This window comes from Dermacentor silvarum, chromosome 1, assembly GCF_013339745.2.
Source record: "Dermacentor silvarum isolate Dsil-2018 chromosome 1, BIME_Dsil_1.4, whole genome shotgun sequence".
NCBI lineage: Eukaryota > Metazoa > Arthropoda > Arachnida > Ixodida > Ixodidae > Dermacentor > Dermacentor silvarum.
The window spans coordinates 65130510-65157812 of NC_051154.1; the positions used below are offsets into that span (position 1 = coordinate 65130510).

Below are 27303 nucleotides of genomic sequence, written 5' to 3' on the forward strand. Positions count from 1 at the left end.
CATGTGACCGTCAGTTATATCAGATATAGAAAATAACTGTTCAAATGCATAAGAATGTATAAATAATTTATCACAACGTACTCTAAATAGCCGTTAGAAGAAACAGTGAAGGCTGGGTGTCCTAACACAAACTGTCAACGTGATACTTTCATTTGCGCCACGAATAAAGTGTACAAAATGCTAGCGCATCATTAATGATTCTCTCGCACGCTCGGAGAGGGGTACCTTGAAACGTATGGCGTTTAATTTCATTCCGCTTACAGCTTGAGATTTTACGCTGCCATTGCAACTGCAAAACATGTAGTCAAGAGTTCGACGAAAGTTCGTCCGGTCAGGTAACATGATGACGAAGAAATTGCGGTCACTGACCAAGTCAATGGTGAAAATAACACAGAGACGTTTTGAAATAACACAGAGACCGAAACGTCTCTGTGTTATTTTTACCATTGACTTGGTCAGTGACCGCAATTTCTTCGTCAACTGTAAAACATAGTCGATGTCATAACTGTATTTAAAATTGAGCTGAAGAGTATGTTCTGAATATTCGCAGTTTGCCGCGTCATATGGCTCTGTAAGAAGTGATTTGCTACCCTATACTGGGGGTAAGAGAAAGGGGGAATAAAAAAAGAAAAGGGAGAGAGTGTGCAATGCGTGCACGCAGGGTGATGCACAGGAGGACTATAGACGATCACTGAGGACGGTGCACCGCAAGAACGGCAGTATAGCGCGCGAATAAACTTCGGCACCGGCGACGAATGTGGCCAAAATCAAAGAATTTTCGTCTCAGAAAATTTTCTGCAGCCCAGCCAGTTTGGTGTGGTCTGTCTAAGCACTTAGTTACACCAAATGGGAGCGGAAGAAAAAGAAACAAAAGCGTTGGGATAAGGCACCCGCAACGAAGGCGAATTTTTATTTAAGCGATGATAAATTTTATACAATTGGACTTTATGAAAAGAAAACAGGGGACGTCTTCTGCGACGATCACTTTCGGCGATAGTATCGCAGCGGCGACAATATCGCCGTCAGGCTCGCGCTGATTGGCTGGTTGAGCACTACGTCACGCGAAGGCGATAGTATCGCTGAGGCGATCGTCGCAGAATACGTTCCCAGATGTTACAAGAAAAGCAAGACATGAAACAAGATTGACAAGATGCTTAAATAAACACGTGATCACACTGTTTAAATAAATATCTGTCGTCGGTGCCAACGTGTTAGGAAAGGCACAGAAAAACGACGCGCTCAGTAGAATAATATGTTATTTCCTAGCTGTAAATTAAAGCTTTCATCATCTGTCACATTGGTCGATGTGTTTTAAAACCCGCAAGCAAGCTATGAGGGTAAACGCAGAGTTTTTGCATTGCATCCCCATCGGAATGCGGCCGGTGGGGATGGTAACACGCCTTGTGATCACAGAATACATAAGTTCGAATGAGAACCTCGTGACTTAGAATATTCGAGCTGACTCTTGAGCGTCAAAAAAAAAAAAAAAAACCTTGGTTCAACTCGGTTCATATCATGACGGGGTGCAGGCCACGATGGAAAAGCCACAGACTTACACGGGTATCGCAACTATACGAGAAAATAAAATGAAGAACACCAGCTCAATAAAGGCACCATGGATAGCCCGCAGACATGGCGAGAAAAGCTTCGCAGACGCAAATATTCTGGAACGAAAGAGCCGGAGTCGACCGTAAGCCTAAGCAGGTCGAACCTCGATCAAAAGATGCAACGCGCAGCGCGAGAAAGTGCAAAATCCTCGCAGGCGTGGTGTGTTCTTTGTCATAAGGGAAATCAGCCGACGCGTGCTTGAATCGATATCTGTTCACCCAGTGCGAAATCCCCCGTGTACTCCACAAGCCTTGTGGTCAGGCATTTTCGTTTCGCGAGGCCTTTATACGTATATATAACAGAAGCCACTATGTCGCGCATCGCACTTTCCTTACCGAAGTTCAACGCGAGGGAGACAAAAGACAGCGGCAGCGCCTGCATTTATTTGCGGCTTTCCCGAGTCGCACGTTTTCGTGAAAAGTGGAGAGAAAATGGGAAATGCTGAGCCTTGTTTAGCATCGTATTGGAAAGCATGGGAAGCGGTGCGACGCTTGCCTTTCTCTTCCTTCGCTGACCACATCGCGGGCCGTTCAATGAGAACCCAAAAGAAAAGAAAAGACGTTGCGATGTATGTATGCAATAGATTCGGAAAGGATCATGCGCGCGTCAGAAACTCAAACTTATAAAACAGCCTCATTCGTGTGCCAACACCTCGTATTTATCATGTAAAGAAAAGAAGGAAAAAACGTGGGATGTCATACATAGCTTCACGGAGATCAGGTTTGTCTTTCTCTTTCTTGCGTCTTCTGAAAGCATCGTGAGGCCTCTCACTTCTTATTTTGTTTCTGTTCTTGTGTTCTATTAAAGCTGAAGAAAATCACGACACCATCAACCGTGTAAGCGACTTTTGAACCACACAACCATATAGTTTCTTTCTTTGCCTTTCCTTTATCCCAGAGACAGTTTGCTGTTCTTTCTTTCTTTCTTTCTTTCTTTCTTTCTTTCTTTCTTTCTTTCTTTCTTTCTTTCTTTCTTTCTTTCTTTCTTTCTTTCTTTCTTTCTTTCTTGCGTGCCTGCGCTAGCAAGGCTCCTTAGTCCCAAGCAGTGTGTTACACAAGAGTGGAGAAAAAGAAAATAAGATCGGAAAGGGGGAGGAGCAGTTCGCCGAACCAGCCTTCAATCCCCCTTTTTATCTTTCTTTCTTTTTCATTTTTTTAATTATCATCACTTGCTTTAGTTTACACTATATACCCAATTCTTGGCCAATTTCTCGTAGTACAGGTGTGCGTAAGTACCTCCAAGGACAAGAGTCAACTCCCTTGGTGCACCTTGCGTGCGTGTCACACCGGTCGGGTTTTACGCGGCTCAAAAAACTATATTCTGGAACAGTATCTGTGGCGTTACGTAATGATCCGCTACGTTTTAGTTCATGATGGCGCTGTCGTATTTTCTCGCTGCAGCTTTGAGCGGCATGCGTGTTATCTTTATTATTCTGCGCCGAAGGCACAACAACGTTCTCGCTCAATCTATATAGATTGTCGTAACGAGCCGCCTTCTTCAGTGAACAAGCCATTGTGTTGCTCCACACGTTAAGCTAAGAGTGAAAAAGAAAATAGGAGTGCCTTAACCCTAAAGGCTCCCGCCTCCCTCCCTTCTCGGATCAGAGCATGCACGTCTTTCCTGCTAACAACCGGTCTGCATTGACGTCCACAGAGCATTTTATATGCGCACATTGGTTTATATGAGCAAGTTGAAGCGTAAGGTGGTTGGTTGGGCGGCTTGCACAAACCATATACCGACGGGTCAATTCCCCTTGCAAGGAGCGGTAAATTTCCACACAGTTGTTGAGTCAAAAAAGAAGGAGTGAAACATGAGCAAAAACTTTTTTTCTTTTTTACCTTTGTCAGTGGACAACTGTGCGGCAACTCACCGTCATTTTCGTGAAGCTTTTGAAGAGAGGGCAAACTTACCCGTAGGCAAAGCGCCACGTGCAAGCTCCGCTTGCATGATATGCGAAGCTGGTTGTTTCACGATCCGCTGAATAATATACAGGGTGATTCAGCGAACACTTTCAATTTTTTTTTAATGTTGTCATTCTCAGATAGCACAATTCTAGTTCATGAGCTGGTCTACTCGAAGAGGCGGACATTACTTGCACAACAAATTGAAATGCATAATTGACTAATTAAAACAATTTCACTAATTAAGCTTTTAACTAATTACCTAATGTCCATATTGCAATTTACTAATTCTAGCTGTGGAGTTCGCAAGGCGGATACACTAGGAACGAATTCTCAGGATGACGCCAGTTTCGAGATAATAATTACCGAAATTTGCGGAGAAATGCACTGTCGTTTCACTCACTTTCTTAACAAAACGTCGTTTTATGCATGCATTGAAGCACACAAGTAACGCTTACCCTGCTGGTTACCCTGTGATAGAAGGCCGAAACAAAGCGTGCAATCTTGACTAGGTAGTTTAAAAATAGGGACATCCAAGGAGCTTATAGGGTGCCCTTAGCGCAAGCCGCCAGATGCCTCCATGTTGCTTGGGCCTGAGAGGCAATTAGAATAGCGTTCGAAGTTTGCGTTATCGACGCGTGCGCTTGCAGCACCATCATGACTGAAAAACGATACTCTGCAAAGAGGAAATTGAAACTATTCCCACCAAGTGCACTTGCTAAATACACTCTAAAGAAAAATTGTACACCCTTTGGGGCTTATCTTGTCCCATCACTGTAATCGCCATCAATCTTGTGTGCGCTTCCTTTCTTTGCCACTCTGTTCGCGCAACTTTCCTGCCGGGAAAGCTACGGAACGCTGAGACCCCATGCCGTCCCCGACTGGAAAGTACCGGGCGCGGCAGCGGTAAAGACAGAAAATGCACGCGAGATTGATGACGATTTTCCCTGTGGGACAAGATAGGCCCCAAATGGTGTAGAATCATTTATAGTGTATAGATGCGAAGAACGACGCGACCATGCATCACGTGGCTTCGCTCACATCGGTTGTCAAGGCTTGAAAATAAGCGAGGTGCTGCGAGTAACTTGTTCTCACGTCATAGTTGCTCGCGACCTGCTAAGTGTTTCATTAGACTTACAAACGCTCAAAGTAATCATCCGATCTAAAGAAAAACAACAACAAGGAGGTATGAATCAAATCTGGCATGAACGTAAATTAGCACAAACAAATTGCAGATCCTGTGAGAATGAACGCTATGTGAAGCATTTTGCAGGTAGCTGGTTATCCGGAATCGTTTGGGGTTCTGCTAAGTGTTACCAAGCGTATCAACATGACTGTGTAAGGCGAGGAATTGTGTCTGTGATTCGAGCGTGTATGTGACGACAGCTACAAGGCGACGACGATAAAATGACGGTCATGACCACTGATTCATTGTATACTCCGGAGAAGAAACGTTACAGCTTGTTTCGTTGCCACCTGGACTGATCTCGCAAGCAGCACAATATGTGGGAAACTCGTGTTCTCGCGCTTTTGTGTGCAAGTTGTTACTATATACGACGTGGCGCGCGCGCTAATCGTCTCAAATAGCTAGTTGACGTTGGCAACATAAAACATACGCATGCGTCTATGGCCTAATGGCTTCTGTGATCTGGGACTCTGGTCCGATCCCGCAACCAGGCCCATATTTTTTCTTACTTATTTAGTGATTGAAGAGGCCCGAAACGAGGCGAGACATGAACCTACTGTGAAGTGCCTGGCATGAAGCAAATGATGAAAGAAAATCGTCGTGCAATTCGATTCTCAGTAAATGCACCATGTGAGAACGCTGTCATTTTTTACCGAAGCGCGTGTCTCGCGACACGCCACGCCAATATGCCGAAGTGGCATGTTGCGCAACGCAGTTAACGGTGCGCACAGCAAACGCTGACACAAATAAGCATCCGGTGGATGGATTCTAGCGCATGCGCAAGAGTGAGATGCTGTATTTTAGCGCCCCCCCCCCCCCCACTCCCCCCTATTCTAGAACTTACAATCTATGCTGCAACTGTACAGGGTCCTCTTTATTGGTATTCTGTGGTACAGCCTACCGGTCATCTCCAACAACTGCAGAACTAACCTGAACATAATCCAAGGCACCCAAGCCCAAGCGTTCAAGATATGGTTCGGTCTACCGCGGAGCGCGTCAACGACAAAATTTATTGCAGTCGCTCAAGATTACACTATTAGAACGCATATTGCCATTATAACAATGCGTGTGCACATACGACACTTCGCCCGGACACCTACCCACCACCTCACAAGTCGCCCTGTAGAAAGGCCCCACACGACATTCAGTGCACTTTCAGTGCAGTCTTCGCGTACAGTGCCTGTCTTACGTCAGGGTACGCACCTGCGGCAAGACCTTCGATTCCTCATGGTGTGTGAGCCATACTCAAGTGAACCTCACAATCCAAGGACTCCAGGAAAAGTCGGACTAACCGCCATCAGCACTGAAGCAACTTTGTTTACTCCTCTTGTATGAGAAATACAGCGACTGCGCACACGTATATATTGACGGCTCAACTACGCCAACCAGTTCCGGTGGCGCTGTAGTTATCCCAACAATGGGAATAACTCAACGGTTCAAGACTTCCCATGTCACTACGTCTACAGGTGCAGAGCTCGCGGCTCTCCGAGGTGTGCTTCATGTGATAAATACAGAGTCCTGGAAAATTAGCCGTCTTCTGCGATTAAAGGCCGGCCTTACGATGTGTACAGTCGTTTCTCCGACATGGGAACTCACGATCAGCTGACATGGGAAATCGTGGAACTTATCCATCACTTAAGGGGAAAAGGCTATGATATCTCTTTTCAGTGGATACCAGGGCATTGCGGAATCATTGGAAATGACGCAGATAAGGCAGCTCGCGCGTCAAACCAAGGAGATGGCCGCGTACCCATTCCTCTCTCAACGACCGACGCTGCGAGACAGCTTCGCATTTTAGCACGCACACTCTCGTTAGCTGAGTGGAATACTGCACATACAAGGCGCACCAGACTGCACAGACAAAACCCTTCGCTGCAACTCGGACCTCCGGCCGGAGTGCAACGACGCTAGGCGTCTCTTCTGTGTCGGTTGTGGTTTGGAGTTGCCTTTACGAAAGCTTATTCAACACTAATTGGAATGGCTGACAGTCCTGCATGTGATGTCTGCGGATGCGAGGAGAACATTGACCACTTATTGTGCCGCTGTCCTCAATTTGAAGCAGAAAGACAATCTATGACTAACGCATTCAGGAAACTAGACGATCGTCCTCTGAGTGAACAGATTATACTAGAACACCGTACCCACCGAACATCGGCTCAGAAGGCAGTGAATGCACTTTTGTGCCTTCTGAGAGCATCCAGTTTGTACGAGCGCCTTTAGCTCTGAATACGGTCCGTGGACGTCTCCATACCCCCTCTCTCTCTCCCTTCTTTCTCTTCCTCTTCTGCCTTCCCCCATCGTAGGGTAGCCAACCGGACTCTTGACTGGTTAAGATCCCTGCCTTCCTTATATCCCTCTGTCTCTCTTTCTCTTCAATTTTCTTCTGCGAGTCTCTTGAGAAAAACTGCAATAGTGTGAAACAAAAGCGGGGAATGGGGGAAGGCGGAGGGAGGGGGAGTTAGGGATGTATGCTTACTGAGGGCCTGGCACTGACAGCCAGCAATATGTAAGAGCAGCTACAAGCAGTGTTACAAAATAAATCGTGGCCGCCAGTTACACAGGGTAACCCGTTCCGGCTAGCTTTCCGATCGCTGTTTCTGCGAAAAAGCTTCCATCCGAACGATATTCGTGGATCTCGTTCGCATCAATCGCTTTTCTTGGCGTCGGACCCTCAAGGAGGCTTTCCATTACATGTGAGCCGGCCGCCTGTCTTCCAACAGCGGTTACAAGGCCCAGTGCTCCCCCTGGCACCGGCCTAGGGCATAAACGACAACGCAAGCATGACATGTCGGCTCTGCATCAAGAAGCCGACGGCCATTCGCTCGGTCGCTCAGCATTTTTTCTTCCTTTTTTTCCTGTCGCTCAGTGCCACATTTATTCTCTGTTGCTGATGGGCAGAGGCGCTCGTCCTGGGAAGAGTGTTAATATGCCTCCCAAACCGTGTTCCAGTACCGCAGAAGCACGCCAGTAAATTATGCCCGCGGTAATGCGTCGTGGCCTAGCTGCGTGCTGCGTGGGATACTATCAGCAGGCAACAAAAATTACCTGTATGGCGGAAACAAAACAAAACAAAAATAATGTAACCGCAGTGACCGATATTTGTGACGTCTTCATAAGTGCATCTATTGATCTCGAGCTATATGCATGGTCAAAGGGTTGTTAGAACCCTTCATTTACATTTTTTTTGTCTAAGGGTAGGCAAGGCGCTGTGTTGAACGGCGCAACACGCCGTTGCCTGTTCTTGCCTGTTCGCACATGCCTGTTCTTCTTCTTCTTTCTCGGGTTTTACGTGCCAAAACCAGTCTGATTATGAGGCACGCCGTAGTGGAGGGCTCCGGATTAATTTTGACCACCTGGGGTTCTTTAACGTGCGCAACAACGCAAGCACACGGGCGTTCTTGCATTTCGCCTGCATGGAATGATGGTTAAGCGCTAAGACTCAACCAGACAAAACTGCATCCCCGCTTCCAAGCACGTGATGTGTGATGTACACTATGTCGTCGTCGCGGTCGCTGTTGTTGTTGCTGCTGGTGGTGGTGGCTGTGTTGTTGTTGCGTTATCGATTAAATAAATACACTTGTGAGGGTTTGTGACCAAATGCCGGTACGTGGAGCTATCGCCGTTTGGGTAGTTTCTTGTCACTTTAACTTAGTCGCGTATCCTTGCCTTTTGTACGAGGAAAGCTTTTGCATTGTGAGGGGCCAGAAGCGCATAGCCGGTAGACGACAGATGCGGTTGGTCTACGCAACTTTCCGCACGAGAAGCAAGAAAGGTGCGCTGACTATACAATGTTTTTCTTTTTTTTTTTTATGGAGGCGGGGAGGGGGGGGGGGAGGGGTTACAATCTCGTATTTAGCGAGGTGTGGGGCGCGCACGATATCGGCAACGTCACCATCTCTCTTTACGTGATTCGCATCGAGTGGCTTCACGTAGCCTCGCTGCAGTGACAAGTGTTCCACACATTGCGTGGAAGAGCCATTGCATTGTCTGCCCCGAGTAGTGATGCAAACTTCCGGCGCCGAGATATTCCGCTAATGACACCTCAAAAATGTCTGGTTTTCTGGGAAGATTCCCAGCTTCGCATATTCATCGTCGTTTTTCATGCGACCCTGCTCCGATATATCGTGCTTTATGATGATGGTATACCAGCAGGATGAACGAGAACAAGAGCTAGAAAAACACAGGGCACGCGCTTAGCCTTTGTACTTCAAGCTCATCTCCCGGTCGGTCATGCTAGAAATGCTATTGCGGATCAATTTCCAACTTGTTCAACTCGTCCAACTTTCTATTCACTTTTCACTGCGGACATCCTTTAACAAGTCGCCGCTTGTTATTAGCTTCAGTTTTCCTGAGTGCACACTTAATGCTTTGCAACGGTTGTTTCCATAATAGAGCCGGTATTGGATTACACATACATTTAGCCATGTCCCAATCTTCTCATTCAGTCTCGCCAGTGTTTCAGAGTGTGTACAAAGATTTTCACACACCGTGATAAAAAAATATACACACAAATACACCAACTTGCACTCGCCAAAATGCTTTTGACGGTAGCGTTCAACAAGGGAAAGCGCAGAACTTTCCGGGAGACAAGAGGGCATACGGCAAGTGTTCTATTGCCCTAACACCGTTATTCGACTGCAGTATAGGTGAGCAGAACGCTTAAAGTGACTGAAGTATTCTCTTTCGTTCTTTTTTTTTTTTTTTTTTTTTTGTTCCTGCTGAGGAAAAAGGTACATTTCTATTAGTGTGAACTGCAGTGTTCGACCAGATGCACAAGAAAACCGGGAACCAGACATTACCTGTTTCTACTGTAGCTGGTATTACCTACCATTTACCCGATTACCGATGTTGACATTTAGTCTTGGCATACTTTCCAACAGTGCATCTGTAAGCAATTCACAGACACTGCTGAAACGCCGTCGCTGCTTTGGTCCCAAGAACCTTATATCTAGGTATATATATTCCTTGAGTTGGCATTACTGGCGCCGGGAGTGAGAGAACTTTTTGTCTTGTTAACGCAGGGCCCCGTAACAGACGCAAAGTGAAACTGAGTCGGCGTGGTACCGTGCACCTGTGGCTGTCTTACGGGCGCAGTGCGAGACTCGGGCACGGTACTAAAGCCATGGGTTCTCCACCGCGAGACCTCCTATCCAAAGGGCGCGGAGGGATAGTCGGGCACACAGATGTGTTTTGCTGTTTGAAGCTGCCCGTCTGAAGCAGCTGACGTAGCTCTGAGGTAGCGTACTCCGCTGGCACTGTGTGCCATGGGCTTTAATCCTGAAGCGAAATGGCATCCCTTTTTTTTTTTTTTTTTTCAACCTGCGCTTGAAGGTTTCGTTTACGAAAACCGCCCTACTACTCCATAACCTTAGGTCAAGGAAAAGCCTAGCTATCGACTTGAAACGAGAGCCACAACTTATGTGGATAGTTTTTAAAAAAAAGCGCCAGCAGTACGTTTATACAAATTCAACGTCGCCACCGAAAGCTTCGCGTTCCACTTGTAGACGCGACTGGCCCATTTGTTGGGCTCGATCTTATACTTCCACCAGGACTGGACCTGAAGCTTAAGTAATTGCTTCGGTCTTTTATTTTTCTCCCTATCTATCTTTTCCATGTGAAACTCTCGCAATCGCGACATCATTTAGCAGTAGCGTGCGTTCTATTAGGGCGCTCTAGGGTGAAATTTGCTAGTAAACGTAGACCAGGCACAAACTCAGTGCATGTAAACGACCGGTTACATGCCTGCGGCTGTACTTGTCTAACGTTACGTGACTAAAATAAAACATTCCTTGATTGAGTACAAATCAATTTTGACGCCGGACTTATTTCTCTTTTCGTCGTCGTCTTTGCCCGTGCCACTGAACGACGTATCGAGTAAACCAGGACGCAGACATGCTTGCAAAGCTAAAAGAAACTACATCAGCAGCGAGCCTTTGTTGATGAAATGTCTTTCGAGCTACAACGTTAGCCAATCGTCGCTGCGTTATGCCTTTGTCGAGTTACCTGAAAATAGAAGAAAACTTTCTTTCGAGCCGGAACGATCACGATCGAGTGTGCGCTTCTGTAGGACCCGACAGCTTTCCCTCTCGTATTATTCCGCTGAGTAGGCAGGCATGTCACGTCGAGCCGTTGCTATCCAGTCACGGATTCTGCCAACCGATAATAAAATTTTTGCGATTCTCGGGAAAAATCGAAACCCATGCGTAAAACCACAAGAAAAAAAAACAGCAGCATGAGAAGTTCAACATGCAACCATTAAAAGATTCGCAAAAGCTTTCGCACCAAAAGGTGTAAAGAAGAAAGAGCCAAGCTGTATGTGAGAGTTCCGTGGGGCAGCTACTATTTTTCTCCGCTTCTCCCGCATAGCCCTTATTTCTTTTTGTGATGCCAAAGAGTCGCCGTACTGCAGATTATAAAAATTCCCACTGTCGGCGGCTTGGTCGAGACCTGCTAACGAAACATTGGTGCGTGGAATCAAAGCGCCGTGAAAAAGGAACCAGTCCGCGCCGCGCGATACAAAGACAGCGGCGAGCCTAAGAGTGCAAGCAATTGGCAGGCGGCGCACGTCGTCTTCTCGCAAAAGGGACGCGCACTGCCCCGCAGTGGCAGTGCGCACGGCAGGCGCTGCCTCCGTCGCGGCATTTCTCATCCAACGATCGGCTTACTTCCGCTCACCGTGGAACCTTGGCGAAAGGGCTACAAAATGTCAACTCGTTACGTACAAAACGTGACTCTTTCGTGCAAAGCCAAACGAGTTTTTTTTTTCTTTTTTTTTTGCATTTTCCATTCTGGTGAACCTAATTTTGTTTGTATTCGACTCTTAACCGGCTCCACAGGGGCAGTCATTTCAGTTGCCGGTGACGATCTCCGTCTGCGACGTAGTTCTTAAAGAACGCGGTGCACCCGCGAACACGGGAACTGGGGAGACACTCGTAAGTGAACACGTAAAAGCATGCTATCTGAACCCCCCCCCCCCCCTTTTTTTTTTTTTTTTTAATGTAAGAGTGCCAGCGGCGGTGCCACATGGAGACTGAATAACACGGCTCTGAGGCAGACACGCAGCCCTTATCAAAAGCTTGCCGGTTAGTGAGATTGTGATGAGAGCTTCTGAGGCCGAATTCACGAAGCCCTTTGTTCGTAAGCGCTCCTTGCCATTGGCCGGCCAGGATTGGTTAGAAGTAGCTCTTACGAACAATTCTAGCTCAAGGGATTTTTGCGAATACGGGCCCCGAAGAATACCAGGCCGTCTTTCCTCAACTACAAAGCAACAAAGGTCTCGAAACACTGCCGGGAGCGAGCTTCGGCCATACGCGTCGTGACCTTTGTATTTTTGACAAGGCTGCACGTGACAGTCTAAGCGTACCGAGATCATTGCCGCACTTTCTGTTGTCTGAATATTCGTCGTCGTACGAAAGCCCGCGATAATTTCCCCGGGGTAACGTATCTCCCCTTGAATGCATCTTCATCAAGCAGAATTCAAATGCAAAAATTCTAGCTTGCTTTCAATAGCTCAAAAACTTACCGGTATATTCGCGTCCAGGTGACCAAGCTCATCAACTCTGTTGAGCTCATCAATGAAGATCCTCAATGTAGAGGAAACGCTGGATCATATGCATTTGCGAGCAACAAACTGCGTGCGCTTCGTATGACAACTCCACAAACAAACAAACCCTGCCTTTTTTTTTTAACTATACCTTCTGGTTATCGTACACAAGTCCCCGATTGTGCGCACGCACCTGCGACTTCCCCACGAAAAAAAAAAACATTTTCTGTGACAAAAGAAAGGCGCTGCTAGAGATACGCACTCGAAGGCCTACAGATCCTCTCAATCAGTTATGTACATATTTGTGGACAAGGTAACAAAGAAAAGCGGTGAATCCCTACTATATCTGCTCCCCTTCTGCAAACTTCGAGCAAGCAGCTCTCAGAACTATATGCGTCAGATGGAAACTTTCTCAGGAGGTAAACCGATAGTGAAGAAGGCAAGAGATTTCAACTTGCCATTCTCAACAGATGTTTGAGTTCTGAGTCTCACGGGAAAGCGGTTCGCGTTTACTTGCGTATTCTTAAGCGCTGCATAAATAGAATAAGCATCAGCGCTTGACGTGGCACTTAAAAGAAAAAGGAGCATGGTAAAGCATATGGTCTCAGCTGGCATTAAAGGCTGAAATTTTTAGTACACTATGGTGACACCCAGTATACCGCTCGCGAGAGACAAAGCGCTCCAAGAATAATGCAGAGAGAGCAATTAACGCAAATGCATCACGCAACTGCATTACTATAAAAATAATAACGACTCTAACTAATCAGCCGTCTCAAGAGAAGACCTTATACTGTAGCGAGTGATGCTTAGCTCAGCTGCTGGACTCTGAGGAACCTAACCTGAAAAAGGCCGATCATAGTGCAAAGATTTTAGGAGTCGATCCTGTCTATTAAGTTTGACAACTGAAAGAAGTGGCACATGGCGAATATTCCACCCTTTCGCGCTAGCAAGCTATAATTACAAGCACGAGGACTAAGAATGGCTTTTGGGTGTTGTTTCTACGGCTAAAGACAAGAGACAGAGCAGTTACCGACTGGGCATGTTGTATTGTCGAAGGGAGAATTTTGAGCGGCGTTCCCCGGTGACGCAGGGGCAATTTTCCGGGAGACAGTGCTAGGCGAGCACCTGGATGAGCATGACAATGTACTCCTCGAAGCGGACGTTGACCACGCCGGTCTTCTGGCGGTCGTAGCGACGGAACGCGTCCGTGGCGCTCTTGACGAACATGCAGGCCTGGATGAACTCGTCGAAGTAGATTTTTCCTGCCCGCACGAAGCGGCGCAGCAGCATTGAGTTGAAACGGTCCGTGAGCGTGTAGTTGCAATCCTTGAGCGCGGTCATCATGTCGGTGGGCTCGATCTGGCCCCCGTTGGATGGGTCGAAGCGGCGGAACGCGCTCGACCACTCCGTCACGAAGCGGTACAGCTCGCTGAACTCGTCGAAGTTGATGGTGCCGTCGTGGTTCCGGTCGAAGAGGCACACGAGCATCTTGGCCGTCTCCATGTTTAAGGGCCGCCAGGTGCCGCTCGACAGGGCCATCTGCAGCTCGCGGTAGTCGATCGCTCCATTGTGGCCCTGGTCGGCAGCCAGGAAGGTGCTGCGCAGGGTGACCTGATTCAACGGTTGTCCGCCGATGTGCGCCATGCCTTTGCCGCCGCGGTCCCCGGGGCTCCTGCCTTTTCGTTCTACTGGGCTGACGCCGCGTGACCACGTTCGCACGAGCGGAACGCGCAGCTACGAGAAATTATGCGCGATCGCAGCGCCAGCCTTTCTGCACAACAGACTCCTCTTCTTTTTTTTTTTTTTTTCAGACGACGCACACTTCTATTCTTATTGCAAACGTCCGCCGCTTATACCCTCACGTTCACTGAATAGGCTGGCAATCGTCACCGTTAACAAAAAAGTGCTAATTACAGTATAGTATTCATCGCGCTTCCTGCGCACCAAGAACGACATAAAAAGTCCTGCTCATTCGGTAACTTTCGTCCTAAGCAGTCAGGCTCTTAATATGCACGCTGCGAAATTGCGCTCTTCGTCACGGAGCTAACTTGATGATGATGATGATGATGATGATGATGATGATGATGATGATGATGATGATGATGATGACCTTAAAGCTTTTGGCACATACTCACTCACTGGCATTGACCGAGTGTCGGGCAGATTTTACTATGTGCTAAGCGAATAAATTTGTAAATCCATAATTTTGACGAATAAACTAAAGCGAGTAAAATCGAGAACGATTCAGTAAACAGTCATTCTAATAGAAGATAGGTAAAGAAAGAAAATATGTACATATATTTATAAATGAGCCAATCAGGGAAGAATGAACTTATTAAAACGAATAACAATGAAATCGGTTAGATTCAACAATGAATTTTTCTATGGCGATGCATACATCCCTGTGTGAGTGTCCAAGCACAGAATCTCCGAAAGGCAGCAGCACCGGAACTCTTGCCTCCAAATACTGGCTCATACCCACTACGGGGGATTGACCTAGAAGCAGGCGGTTTCAAAAGTGTTTAGCAGAAGTAAAACAAAAATTAAATTTGCAAAGCAGAGCGTGGGTCAAAGAAATATACTTTAGAAATTATAAAAAAGATATGTTAGTATAAGTTTGAGATACAATAATTTAACATAAAGAAGTGAAATAATAGGCAAAATTGATAATTTTAGATATTCAGCAAGGTACTCTTTTTGCGTCTCTAATAAAATTGTAAACTGAGAGGAAAGCATCCCTGTGGCTGAAGTTGCCCCAAAAGAAAGAATCGTTGGCGAGGTTAGCGATGGCCCAAGTTGTCGAAATGAAATTTCTTTGTTTTCTTTGTCGTAAATATCGGCGGCACGAGAGAACAAAATGCTCAATAGATTCAGGTGCATTGCAAAAAGAACATAGAGGGGACACAGCGAGACCAGACCTGTGTAAGTAAAAATTTAGAGGCGGTATACGGTAGCTCAATTTTGTAAAAGAAACTTGAAATTGCCCTGAATGACACCAATTATTATTCCACGGGAAACGAAGATGGTATAATTCAGAAGACGATGTTAGAATGAATTTCGCGGAACTTTTGTGATGTAGAGAAATTTATGTGCCTAGCCGTGGTTACATAAGCTGATGTCGGCAGAACAGATATTACCGGGCCATTGAGGGATGCTCGTGCGAGTGAATCAGCAATTTCATTCAAGTGCAACCCACGATGTACCGGTACCCGGTATCCGATGTCCCGGTATACTTGCCGTGAGTACGGAGGAACTATTGAAAACAATGTTCGCAGAGTTCTTGAATTTTAAGATGCAGTAAGTGCTGTGCATACAGACAGCGACTTGGTCATAATAACAGCAATGATTCATTTTGGGGAAGCTTTCGTAATGCTAATATAATCGCTAATAATTCTGCATGAAATATGTATGCGAAGTCGGGAAGCGAAGAGAGTAAAACCATTCAAGCGATTCAGAGAAGATCCCCACTGCTGCCTTCTCATTGTACACAGAAGCGTCAGTAGCTATTGTGTTGTCAGTAGCTATCTGACTTAGGTGATCTTGTAATATAATAATAAAATCTCTGATAGGCAATAGTTCAGCATGATTTGGAAATTTGTCCTCGACCTAAATTTTGAGCTCTGGTAAGGCATCATTCGAATGGTAAACTTGACGTATGGACACACTGAATTGTTGTAACTGTACTTGCACAAATGTTATCTCAGGGCTGTGTGATCGCGACCACGATACGTCACAAGTTTCACAATATTTAAAATCACAATTTTTTTTACAATATCTGAACCATAAGCATGAGGAATCTGTAATCTAGGGTATAGGTATATGACCTAGCTCTTCCTGATATAAAACAGTGTTGGCAACGAATCTAGGTAGTCCGAGGCATACGCGTAAAGCTTCTCTTTCTATAGGTATGAGAGGCTTAATTTTATTGGTGGGAACACCGAAAAATAATACGCACCCTAATTCTAATATGGGCCGGACATACATCTTACGAGTATATATAATCAGTAACGTATCCCTGCGTAGTCCAGAGCGGCGGTGACTCAGCCGGCAGAGCATAGCTACGGCACGTTCTGCCTTTGTTCTGCCTACGGCACGTTCTGCCTTTGCGTTCACTGTGACTGCGCCAGGCGAGCTTGCCATTGTATATTACACCAAGGTACTCGACTTAGTCAAACTGAGGAATGATTTCCTGGCGCTATTGAAGAGATATATGGACCTGATATGTGTTAGCGGAAAGACTAGTACGGCACTTTTACTAACATTTAACGGCATGCATAACTCATCTAGCCATGTCTCAAGGCTTCCTAAGTCTGCAACGACTGGTGTAGTGAGTGTATATTAGTTGCGGATGTAAAAAAAATGCGATATCGTCCGCATAAACATAAACGCGTACTTACCGAGGCAAAGGAATTGTACTTAGCAAAATGTTAAATAAAATAGGAGAAATAACGGCACCCTGTGGTACACATCTCATAACGATAAAACTCCCTATATCGCAAAAATTCATACATTCAAGTGGTTAAATACTTCGGGAAATTCGTAGACTGATGTTTATTGAATAGATTAAGATATTCTACAGTGTCGTATGCTTTTCCTTCAAGGTGATCTCATTTTCTTCGTTGCCAAATTTCAGCGTTGGTCGGCTCCGCGTGGGATAAACTGGTGTACTTCCGGGCCACGCGTCACGCTGGAGCACGCAGGTAGTCGTGAAAAATCTGAGCCGCACTGCTGATGCAGCGGCAGTTGCCGCGTGCCTTCCTTTACTCAGCGGAATTTTTTTAGGCTGGCAGACCATATATCACGCCGGCGTGGAAAAACATGAACTGCCTTCCCCGGCGGTGAGGTGTCCACCCAAAGTAAAGCCGCGGCCCTCCCTGTTATACACTGCGTCGGAACTTTCGGCCTTCCTGGCCTTCCCGCACGGGCGCGCCGCCTCCTCCCGTCATCATATACCCGCCCCCTTGCAGGCGCCAGCGCACGCATTGGCGCCTTGTGCAATGCGGCGCGACGCGCAATGCGGCAGGAAAGTCGACGTTCAGCTAAAGGCGCTTTTGATGTAAGGACGACGTGATGACATTCGCGCGGGTCAATCATATGTCCTCCGCTGTGGCTCTGACGTTATTACGTTCGGCTTCTGAGTTCGATTCCGAGGTCGCGAGTTCGCGGCAGCCGCATTCCGATGGAGGCGATTGCTAAACCTTTCATATACCGTGCTTTAGATGCATGTTGAGATCCCCAGGCGCGCAGAATTAATCCAGTGCCTTAAACTACGGCGTCTCCCATGGAGCGGGAGTTGCTTTGGAACGCGAAATCCCACCCCTCGGTGAATCTGTAAGATTTTGTGTTTCCCTTCAGGCGGGGCCTAAATGCGGCCGTTCCCGCATGTTGCCCTGAGGCCAACTTTCATGAATGCTCACTCGCCCAGACAAATGCTTAGACGAGTGTTTTCTTTTATTCCGCTAACAAGACACATATGGCAATGGACTTACTAAATATTTTTGGTCCCTGACTTCTTTCATTGAAGTGTATGAAGTGTATTTTCGTAGTGTAAACAACCTTTCTTTTTAAGCATGAAATGCTTTTAGCTCCCGTTGTCGGCGACCTTCAAGAGACCTTATGCCAAAATCTCCAGCCGTTATCCGGGAACACAAGACGAGAATGAAACGAGAACATCCGGGCAAGCAGTCAAAACTTCAGAAAATGCATTCTCTGGCCTCAACCCCTTGTACAGGACCTCATTACAAATACGCTAGTTACTGCCCAAACAAGTTGCCAAAAAAATATTGCTTCCGATTTCTTCCTAATGCTTGTTCACAATATCACTCAAGCTGTAACTTCTAGCACGCTCAAGTTTAATTTGTCATTTCCAATAGCGACGTTCAAAAGGCAGATACAGTGCGCCATACACTTGATTGTCATCTTTTAGCGCTGAGACAGGGTTGCCTGTGCTATTTTCAACGCCAGCGGTCCGTGAGTTCCGCGACGCGGGTCTTGCGCCACCTCCTTCGAGAGATGGCGCCACGCTGTGTGACCAGGCCGGCAGCGCCCGACGCGCTGCGGGTGGTTGTTTGGCCGAGACGAGACTTGCAACGAGGTTCAGTTGGAAACAAATTCATTTCGGCTCAGTAAGCTTTCAGGCCTACGTCGCGGCACCAATCTGTTTTTCATCAATACTTCTTTTTGGGCGAGTTGGTGCATCTTGAAACTTTGGGCAACAGCGCAAACAGACGACCACAAGAAGGGAGACACGTACACACAAGCGCTGACTAACCATCTGTCTGTATCTGTGAGCGTATCTGCGAGCACTTGTGTGTACGTGTCTCCCTTCTTGTGGTCGTCTGTTTGCGCTGTTGCCCAAAGTTTCACCAATCTGTTTCGCCGGTAGCTATTTCATGCTTACATCTACTCTCGCTTACGGGAGAGACAGCATTTTTACGGGACAGCCAGAATTTTTATCGTTGCAAATTGCATAACTTTTAATTTATTACGTTTTTCTGTCCGATAAAGAAATGGAGTACCAACGTCGACATTGTATTCCATGTTAAGTCTTCTGCACGTGATCAACAAAGACGCGGAAAGTTATGTCTTGTACTCGTTTTATGTAAAAGTTTAAGATCATTGAATACCTGTGCATTAGACTTTTTGTGAAATTACGGGCGCTACGGCGGCAGTGTCGTCTTTTGTATATAAACATTGCTGACTTAACCACCTGGCTAGATCCGTCAGAAAAATTTACCTCCGGGGCGGGCCCAATTCCTGATAGTAAAAACAGTACGAGAGCACACACATAGGTCATCACTATGTGCGCTTAAAAATGAATTCGCTAGCAAGCTTGCAGAATATTTGAGCACTCGCAGGGAGTACCTGCAGTACAGCCGAACAGCTGGCGGGGATGAATAAAAACAAATTGTGCAGCAAAGAACATCGCCAACAAAATGTGCGCTGGAAGACGAAAGCCCAGCTGAATGGTAAAACTGTTGGGTCGCGTAGGAACACTGCCGTCAGACAGAGCAGACGCTGGATCTTTTCCTGGCGCCGCCAATATTGCAGCAGCTGCTTCGACCGCACGCGGGGGTGGCGATTCCTGAACAGCTAGATTAAAAATTGATTTTCAGCACAAAGCACGAGACTCGCGGAAATGTGTGTGTACGCGTGTGTGCGTATGTGTCTGTGGGGAGGAGTGACGCATAGAATATATTGTTGTAAGCGTCGCTTTCGTCATGTGACTGGCAGATACCCGAGAGCAGAGACCCTGGAAACATGAAAGACGGTCGGCCAAGCGCCGCGCGCCTTTGCGAGATTGGAAGGAAATTAAGTGATTTGTAGCTCTCATGTTCTTTTTTTTTTGTCAGGCTTTATTTCTTTTCTCCAGCCTTTGGTTTGCGTCGCTCTTGTCTCGTGTCACCGATCTGCATGGCAGCAAAGACAAAGACGACAATATATTGATTGCTGACACAACTTTGGAGGCAGACAGCGTTCTACTCCTACTCCTACAATTTGTCGCTGTCAACTGAACAGAGACTTCTCTTTCTTCTCGTCTTCGCAGGCAACGGCTTCATCGAAGGACGAGAGCTGGACAACTTTCTCCGCGAATTTGTTTCCAGCGTCAGTTTGTCCGATGTAGGACCAGAGGTAAGCCCGCCTTTCTCTCTTTAGTTCTTTCTTTCTACTTCCTGCAATACACGTTTAGTTCCTTCAAGTACACGTACAAGTTGGAGAGAGATGATAGAAGATGAAGAAAAAGGAAAACAAAATGAAAAGCCTATTCCTTTCCAACTTTGCTTTTTAAGCTGCTGCAGCCGGTGATTTATCGGCGTCAAAGAGAACATCATGTTGTACAAAAAAAAGAAGAAGAAATGCATTAGAATCTTTGCTGTGATAGCCGAGAACCCAGGTACAGACTGGCCAGGAAATAGAACAATTATTTCATTGGCTCTCGACTGGGCCGGTATTTTGTAGCGATGCGTTTCCGGTAATAATGCCTTTTCGTGCTTATATCGCGCTTTGTCAGTGGTCAGAGCGACGGTCCGCTCGCGTTATCAACGGGATCAGCCGGCCGTGAACGGTGGATGATAAGACTAGTATAGAATAAGTCATAAGGCATCGCTACAAAATCACGGCCCTGGTGTAGTTGAAGCGACTGAGCCCATCGCGGCCTCAATAAAGTATAGGGTATAGGCGCACATTCTACGGCAGGCATAAATACGACATAGCTGTGGATACGCTACGAATCTTATACGTCCGGGGGTCGTGTTTTCTAACGGTGTTTTTTTATTTTCCATTCTTTACGTCTTAACAATGGCTCAAACGTGGCTCGGAGAGCGCTGCGCCACCGTTATCGCAGATTAGCAACACGGCTCGATGCGCGATAAGAAAAAAAAAACGGAAAATGAAATGAAAGGTTACAGCATCCCGGCTCAGGTTGGGCTTGGGTCGTGAAAGACAGCAAAGTAAGAACGGGCTATCGCGCACCTATGATGGTGCGTTTTATTGTTGCAGCGTCATTCCCCCAGCACACGGTTTACGAAACTCAGGGGCCGTATATTGTGATGATGCTTTTCATTTTTCATCAATTTGCCCTTCGTCATTGGTTCGCAAGAAACCGCGCCCCCGGTATAGCCGGCATCTGTCACTCGGTGAGACGAATGATACCAAATGATTGGAATCGGAGGAAAAGAATTGTTACAATATAAAGCCCCTGATCTATTGAGAAAAGGGCTCGCGCATTATCTTTTTCTCCTATCTTGTCTTCTCTAATGCTGACACGCAGACCAGTGCTCATAGAGGAAATTAATGGCCATCATTAGCAGCCCAATGAAAGAGTAAGTACATACAGTGTCGATTGCTAACTACGCGTTTACGCGCTGTTGTTACCTTTTCTGAGCACTGTACAGCTTTCGAATATATTTAATAACCTCAGAGCAGCATTGACCATCGACCAGCCCGTCGGTCAGCGTCGTGTCACCAAGCGCACCTGCGAAAGTAGAGACGGTAGGCGCATGCGCGCAGGGCGTCCTGGTGTCCGATCATCGTCTGCTATGCTATTCCATCGAATCCGGCACATCCTCTGCTGTTCATCAGCTCATCTATCGCTTGCAACCGCTTATTCTAACCATTTTGCGCGCAGGAGAATGTGTGCGCATTTCTTTGCTTTGGAAGCGGATCAGCAGCAGGGGATATGTGGAGTTTAACGTGAATAGCCCAGCAGGCGATGCTCGGACACGAGTAGGCTCTGTGCGCATGCACCTAATGCCATCGCTACTTTCGTAGACGCACTCCGCGACACAGTGCTGACCGTCGTGTTGGTCGACGCTTCCGTGAGAATATTAAAATCTCGGAGAGCTGTATACTTTCTCCTGTGGCTGGAAGGGAAATCAGCGCAGGCAACAGACACCAAACGTGAAGCATGATGCATTCTTGGGAAGCTACACTCCGAGAACAGTGGAGCGTTTATCTGCGTGTCCTGCTTTTGCACATTAAGCCTGATGGAGCTGAACGGTGAAAGTGCGTGGGAAGTGTTACGCAGGTGTGTTCCGACGCTTCGCGCCTCCACCTAAAGTGGTGGCTGGCTTGTCGGCAACATTGCTGAATGGTGACTTGGAGGACAGTAATTTTGGGGATGTACGCCCACTGCGGCGACACAATGTCTGTTGTTCAGCTGTTCACGATGTCGCTGGTTGGATTTCGGACCATGACAGCTGCACGATGGCGGCGGAATGTAAAATGATACGCTGCTATGTTGTGATCTCAGTACACATTAAGGCAGCTGGCCAATTTCATTCAGAGCGCCTTCACTGCGGCGTTCCTCAAATCCAAGGGGCTGCTGTGGGACGTGAAACCCCATAAAATTGTGCAGCTCCCTCGCAAGGTGGCGAAGCATTTTGCAAGTACCTGCTATCTAGCATTGTTTGGTGTTCCGCAAAGCGATACCAGGTCGACCAACGTGTTTGACGGTAGCCGTGTGTGTAACGGCAGCAGCAAGACGGCGGCGACGACATGATTTCTACTCCAGCAGTTCGACGCGAGTTTACGACATGCCGATTGTTGAGTTTTACGTAGTTGTAGGTACTGGGCGGGCGTAAGCGAGAGAAACACGGATTGTGACGTAGCCTGCGACTAAGTGTTATACAATCGTACATATACCTATGTATATTTCATGTGTTCTATGTTGAAACGACGATGGCATTTGTACTCCGGCAAAGAAACGTTGCCAGTTTGACCTGGGCCGATCATGAAGGCGGTCACACAGCCTAGCGTTAGCTCCAACGAGGAAATAACTGGGGAATGTGGGCCGATCCCGTAGGCGGGTGCAGCCTAACAGAGCGTCTCAAGGCGCTAAGTGTCACGAAGGAAGAATACAAGGAACTGACACGTGACTCATGCGCCAAACATCTCAAAGATCTAGTCGGCTTTGGCACGAGGGCAGTATTGGGCTTATGTGGTGGAAGTCGGAGGTGCTATACCACCCTCGGTCGCGCGTTTCTTTTTGTTGAAGATGTCCGAAACGAGGCGAGACAGGGACCTGCTCATCTATTTTACTGCAAAAGTGCCTGGAATGAGGCAAGAAAATGCTTCGCATTAAAACAAGAGGAATAATCTCCAGTGTGCTGACTTTGCAACAACTGAATGTTCTCTCGTTGGGCATGAACGTTGCTGTAATATTCCGCAGTTACATTAATTATAATGGTGCAAAAGTCATTCCGTTGTGAGAACAACATGGCCTGCAGCACTTACATTCGTCCTGTTTTGTGCATATGCTGCGACTGATGCGCGACTGAAGATGCAGCTATTATTTTGTGGAAAGAGTTTGCACTTGAAGGGTGACATGACGGAGGTTTTAGCCGAGTACCCCCGTCGTCGAAGCTGACAACGAGGTCCAGACCTTGCCAATATCAACAGCAGCAAAATTCTTGTCGGGAAGGTTAAATATTGATTACGATATCCGTCCTCGGTTCCGAGTATGCATATTGCGATTTATAGTTATTACCCTGCCATACCGAAGTGCATCCCTCTAGGGCCCCACCAAGTTTCTTTGTTTTCTTTTTCGTTTCACTACATGGTTGATATATCAATTCACATGAAGGAAAGAAATCGAAATTTTTCATAGCCATTTATAAACAGCAGTGACGCCTCAGGTGTCAGTGCTCGTGGAATATCTGGGGAGTAACAAAGCTGGTGCGTGTCCAAGAAACAATGTAAAGCAAAGCGTTCTCATGCATTCGTGCATTCATACATGCTTAAGCACTGATCTACCGCTCTTTCTGTTCATGCATTGTGAATACTTCCGGGCTGAAATGCTCCATGAAACAAGGCGCCGAAACTCAGTTTCATTGTGAAATTGAAGACGCGTCTTTCTATCTTTTTTTTTTTTCAGCACAGACGTCCATTAGTTCTGGAAGCGTTCTCTTTCGTGATCAGACTGCATCAGCGCACACTGGAGCAGCGAAAACGGACACGCGAGTTCAGAAAAAGTTTCCGTTCCTTTGCAGCGGTTCATCGGAACGCGTTGAATGGAGAGGGGACGTCCCCTAATGGGAGTGTTTGTGTGTGTGTGTGTGTCGAGGGGGGGGTCATCAAGCAGAACTTTTGACTCAGCTCAGCTCTTGGCATTCACGTTGCTGCTGCTCCCCGCTCGCCATCATCGAGTGAGATCGATTGGAAACCGGGTGCGAAACTGAGCATCCAACAAGACGGCTCATTTATAAACAATTAAAGTGCCACGCGTTTCTCCAGTCGAGCAGCCAAGAGTCTCGCCCTGTATTGGTCTCGCTCGCGCCTCAAGGACTCTGGTGCTCAGTTTCGCCTTTCGCCTATTTCTTTCTTGGTTGCTTCTTCTTTTTTTTTTTTTACTTTTTTTTCTTTTGCAGCGACGTCCCGGCAGTAAACAGGCGGGCATTATGTTCCACCTCTTGGTGGCGTCTCCGGGCGCGTCTTCCCATACACTTTCTTTTTTTTTTCTTTCTTGCGTTCTTTCTGGCTACTTGTTCAGCTTTGTGGGCTGAAGTGAGCGCGACCCCGACGCGGACTCATTACTCTTTCACACCGTCTGTCGGCTCTCGTAGGTAGAAGTTGCTGGCGTCTCGGTTCGTGGCGTTGCTTCTCGCGATGAGCTTCCCGCTCCCTGAGGAGCGATAGAGAGGCATCGCAATGCCAACGAAATGCACACTCCCGAAGAAAATACATTTTTCTTATTCAAACACTGCTACTGAAACAGGAGTTGTATTCCCTCTTCAATGCGAAAAAAAAGAAAGAAAACAAACAAGTGGGCAGACCTCCGTTGCGGGCCGATGCGAATTGTATTCCCTCGTTGGAACAGCACCGTGCTTGTAACGCTTGCAGTTTTGGCAGGAAACCGCAGTGGAACCCCGCTCCCTCTATTGTCAATGGACTTTTTTTTTAACTGGTCGTTGCAGCAAGTCCGCCAAATAAACTTTCATATTTCACCTTGAGTTGCTTCCCATTGTCATATTGGGCGGCAGCCTGAAGCATAAATATCGAGTATGTGGCATCTTGCTCTAGTGTGCTGTACACGCTTTGAAAGGATGTCACATATACAGTCTCCCACTTCAAGCAACGCTTGCATTACGAAAGAATACGTTTTGTTCTGGGAACTTTGACGACATACAATGGCGACCACATGTCACGTGTTGACGCTTTTAGGGTTCCAAGCATCTTGTTCATCTGGTAATGATGGTCATTATTTACAACCTTATTTTTAAAATAACATTTATTTGTTAAACAGTATATTATTTCACATCTAATAACTGACACGCTTCATGCCAACTGGAAGATAGCATTATTTATGTCAGTACGTAAAGGGAATAATAAATACTCAAAAAATTCATCATTATCACCTGTGATATCTACAGTCGTCATGAATCTAGTCACTTTTTTTTGTAGTAAGTATGGATTTTAAAGAAAGCTTTTCGTGCGACAGTCTATTTCATTAAATTTTCTGATCCGGTAGTGCATTTGTCGCGTAACATCTAAGCTACGTGCACTTAGATTCAATCCCATCTGTGTAAGTTGCCTTCTAATCGAGAATTCACTTCCCATTCCAAACATTTTTTTTTATGCGTGCCACAGATCGTCGTTCTTGGATCCTTCACTTTTTTTTTATGTTCATGGCGGTTTGTCTCCCCGCATGTAGTCATGCACGAAAGCATTTGCTGATTATAGCGTTACACACCGCCCATTAAATAGCTTCGTTCACCGCCGCGTCCTCCAAAGTCATCTTGTAATTATTAACCTATTAGGGCGCACCGTACTTTAAAACATACCGCGTCAGTTTCATTGGCAAATACTGAACAATACGTACATTTTTCGGTTCCTACACCGTTTCTTTAAAACGGGTCTTGCCAGCGCGTCGAAATTCATAGCAGCTGTATCAAGTTTTTTCATCTATTTATAACCAAAGTTACCAGAGCACATAGCGTCCCACCCAACATTGCGATCTAAAGAGTGTTCATTTTTAGGCGTTCAATGAGACTCCTTTCTAAAATTTTATTTGCCATGACAACTTCTTACAAAAGAAGACCACCTTCGGCATCAATGAGCTCTTAACAGCTCGACACTTTATTCAACAGCATACTCTCATGGCATTGTGTTATATGCCTTCATATATAGCCATTTAAATTATTGTATCAGCTCATGGGGTCCCACATACCGCTGTAATATAGCTCAATTGCAGCACATCTAAAATAACGCTGTTCTTATCATTGCATCGGCTCCTTATAACGCTCATGTTACCCTCATCCTCACTGATTTAAATCTCCTGTCGCTAAATAAAATTATCTGGTACAACCATGGCATCGTTATATACCACCTACTTGAAATGCACATTTAAATTAGGTCATTCGCAGAAATATTCTCGCTAACCCCCACACTACTACATTTTCTTTACAAAATAACATTTTATTCCACATATCGCACAGCAACTATACGGCAAACAAACTGTTTGTTTTGCTGGTGTGAAAATTTGGAATAGTTTGCGGCCCATGTAAAATTTTCAGCAATATTATCAGCGTACAAGCGTTCACTTAGAACTTGCATTGCAACTTTGTAAAGTTTATCCTTACTCCGATGTATTCTTTTTTCTATATCCTGTGGTTACTCATTATATACAGTTATATGTGTTAAGATGTGTTAAGTTTTACTGCTTCAACGTTGTATAACTTCTGTAAACGTTTTTTTTATTATTATTATTATTCCTAATCGCAAATGACGCCATTTTATTAATGCATTCTTCTGCAACTAAGAGCAACTAAGCGCACTTTATAACTGCGGGACCCCATTCGTTATAGCATCTCCTATATATTTATGAACCACTAATCAAACGATAAAATTAAATCTGAAAAAAAAAAGAAGTTAGAAATGACGTGAGCTTGGTAGGCACTGATATGCACGCTGCTTTATTATTTTTTCTTCCGGGCAATGTTTGCTTCACGAAACCGAATTTCGATTGTATGCATTGCAAAATGGTGACGTATGTTATCGCGCTCAGTATGAGCGACAAAGCACGACCGCTTTCTCACGCGTTGCATCTAATACTGAGCGCGATAGTACGTATTTAAAGTACTACATCGTTCCATTGCATGTGGCTTGTATCTCTATAGCGTTACGACTAAATCACTGTGTGTGAGCTTTATATTTTACGCCGGGCTTCCGTGTATACTTCAGGGGTTTGTGCGGTTATGGAGAGTTATTATTACAGATTTTCGCGTCCTTTTTTGGCGCGCAATGCATTCGAGGTTGAGGCAGATATTGTGCTGGATGTGAAGATCGCATCGAGCGCTGTGTTAATCCTTCTGGCTTGTCTTTTGCTGCCGACGAAGGTGACGATGACCGCGTCTTCACAATTGCGACTGCAAGGAACATTGTTGCATATAAGCTTGTCATATATTGAAGATAATAAATCTAGCAAACATTTATAATAAATAGAGATTATACAGACACGATATTAAATATAAATTGCACATCAAATGACAAGAAAAAGAGAATGACAGTGACGATGTCTACACCTGCGCCAAGGGGTGTAAAGCCACGCAATAGGAGTTGGGTAACCA

At 46.1% G+C, this 27303-nt stretch overlaps 2 protein-coding genes across 3 annotated transcripts in view; one reads left to right on the top strand and one right to left on the bottom strand.

The window, feature by feature from the left end:
- Positions 1-27303, top strand: part of LOC119464549 (calbindin-32-like) — a 223084-nt gene that overhangs the window by 131514 nt on the left and 64267 nt on the right. For both annotated transcript variants that reach the window (XM_037725570.2, XM_037725575.2), the window contains exon 2: positions 19785-19870. In XM_037725570.2, the coding sequence (XP_037581498.1) occupies positions 19785-19870 (86 nt within the window). The remainder of the gene's footprint in view (positions 1-19784; positions 19871-27303) is intronic.
- LOC125946237 (programmed cell death protein 6-like) lies at positions 13268-13951 on the bottom strand. The gene has a single exon (XM_049668840.1). It carries the CDS (start codon positions 13880-13882, stop codon positions 13352-13354), a length of 531 nt encoding a protein of 176 aa, XP_049524797.1. The 5' UTR covers positions 13883-13951; the 3' UTR covers positions 13268-13351.

What these genes read in the sequence shown, in the direction of transcription:
- LOC125946237 (XM_049668840.1), bottom strand. Translation starts at nt 13,882, where the DNA reads ATGGCGCACATCGGCGGACAACCGTTGAATCAGGTCACCCTGCGCAGC.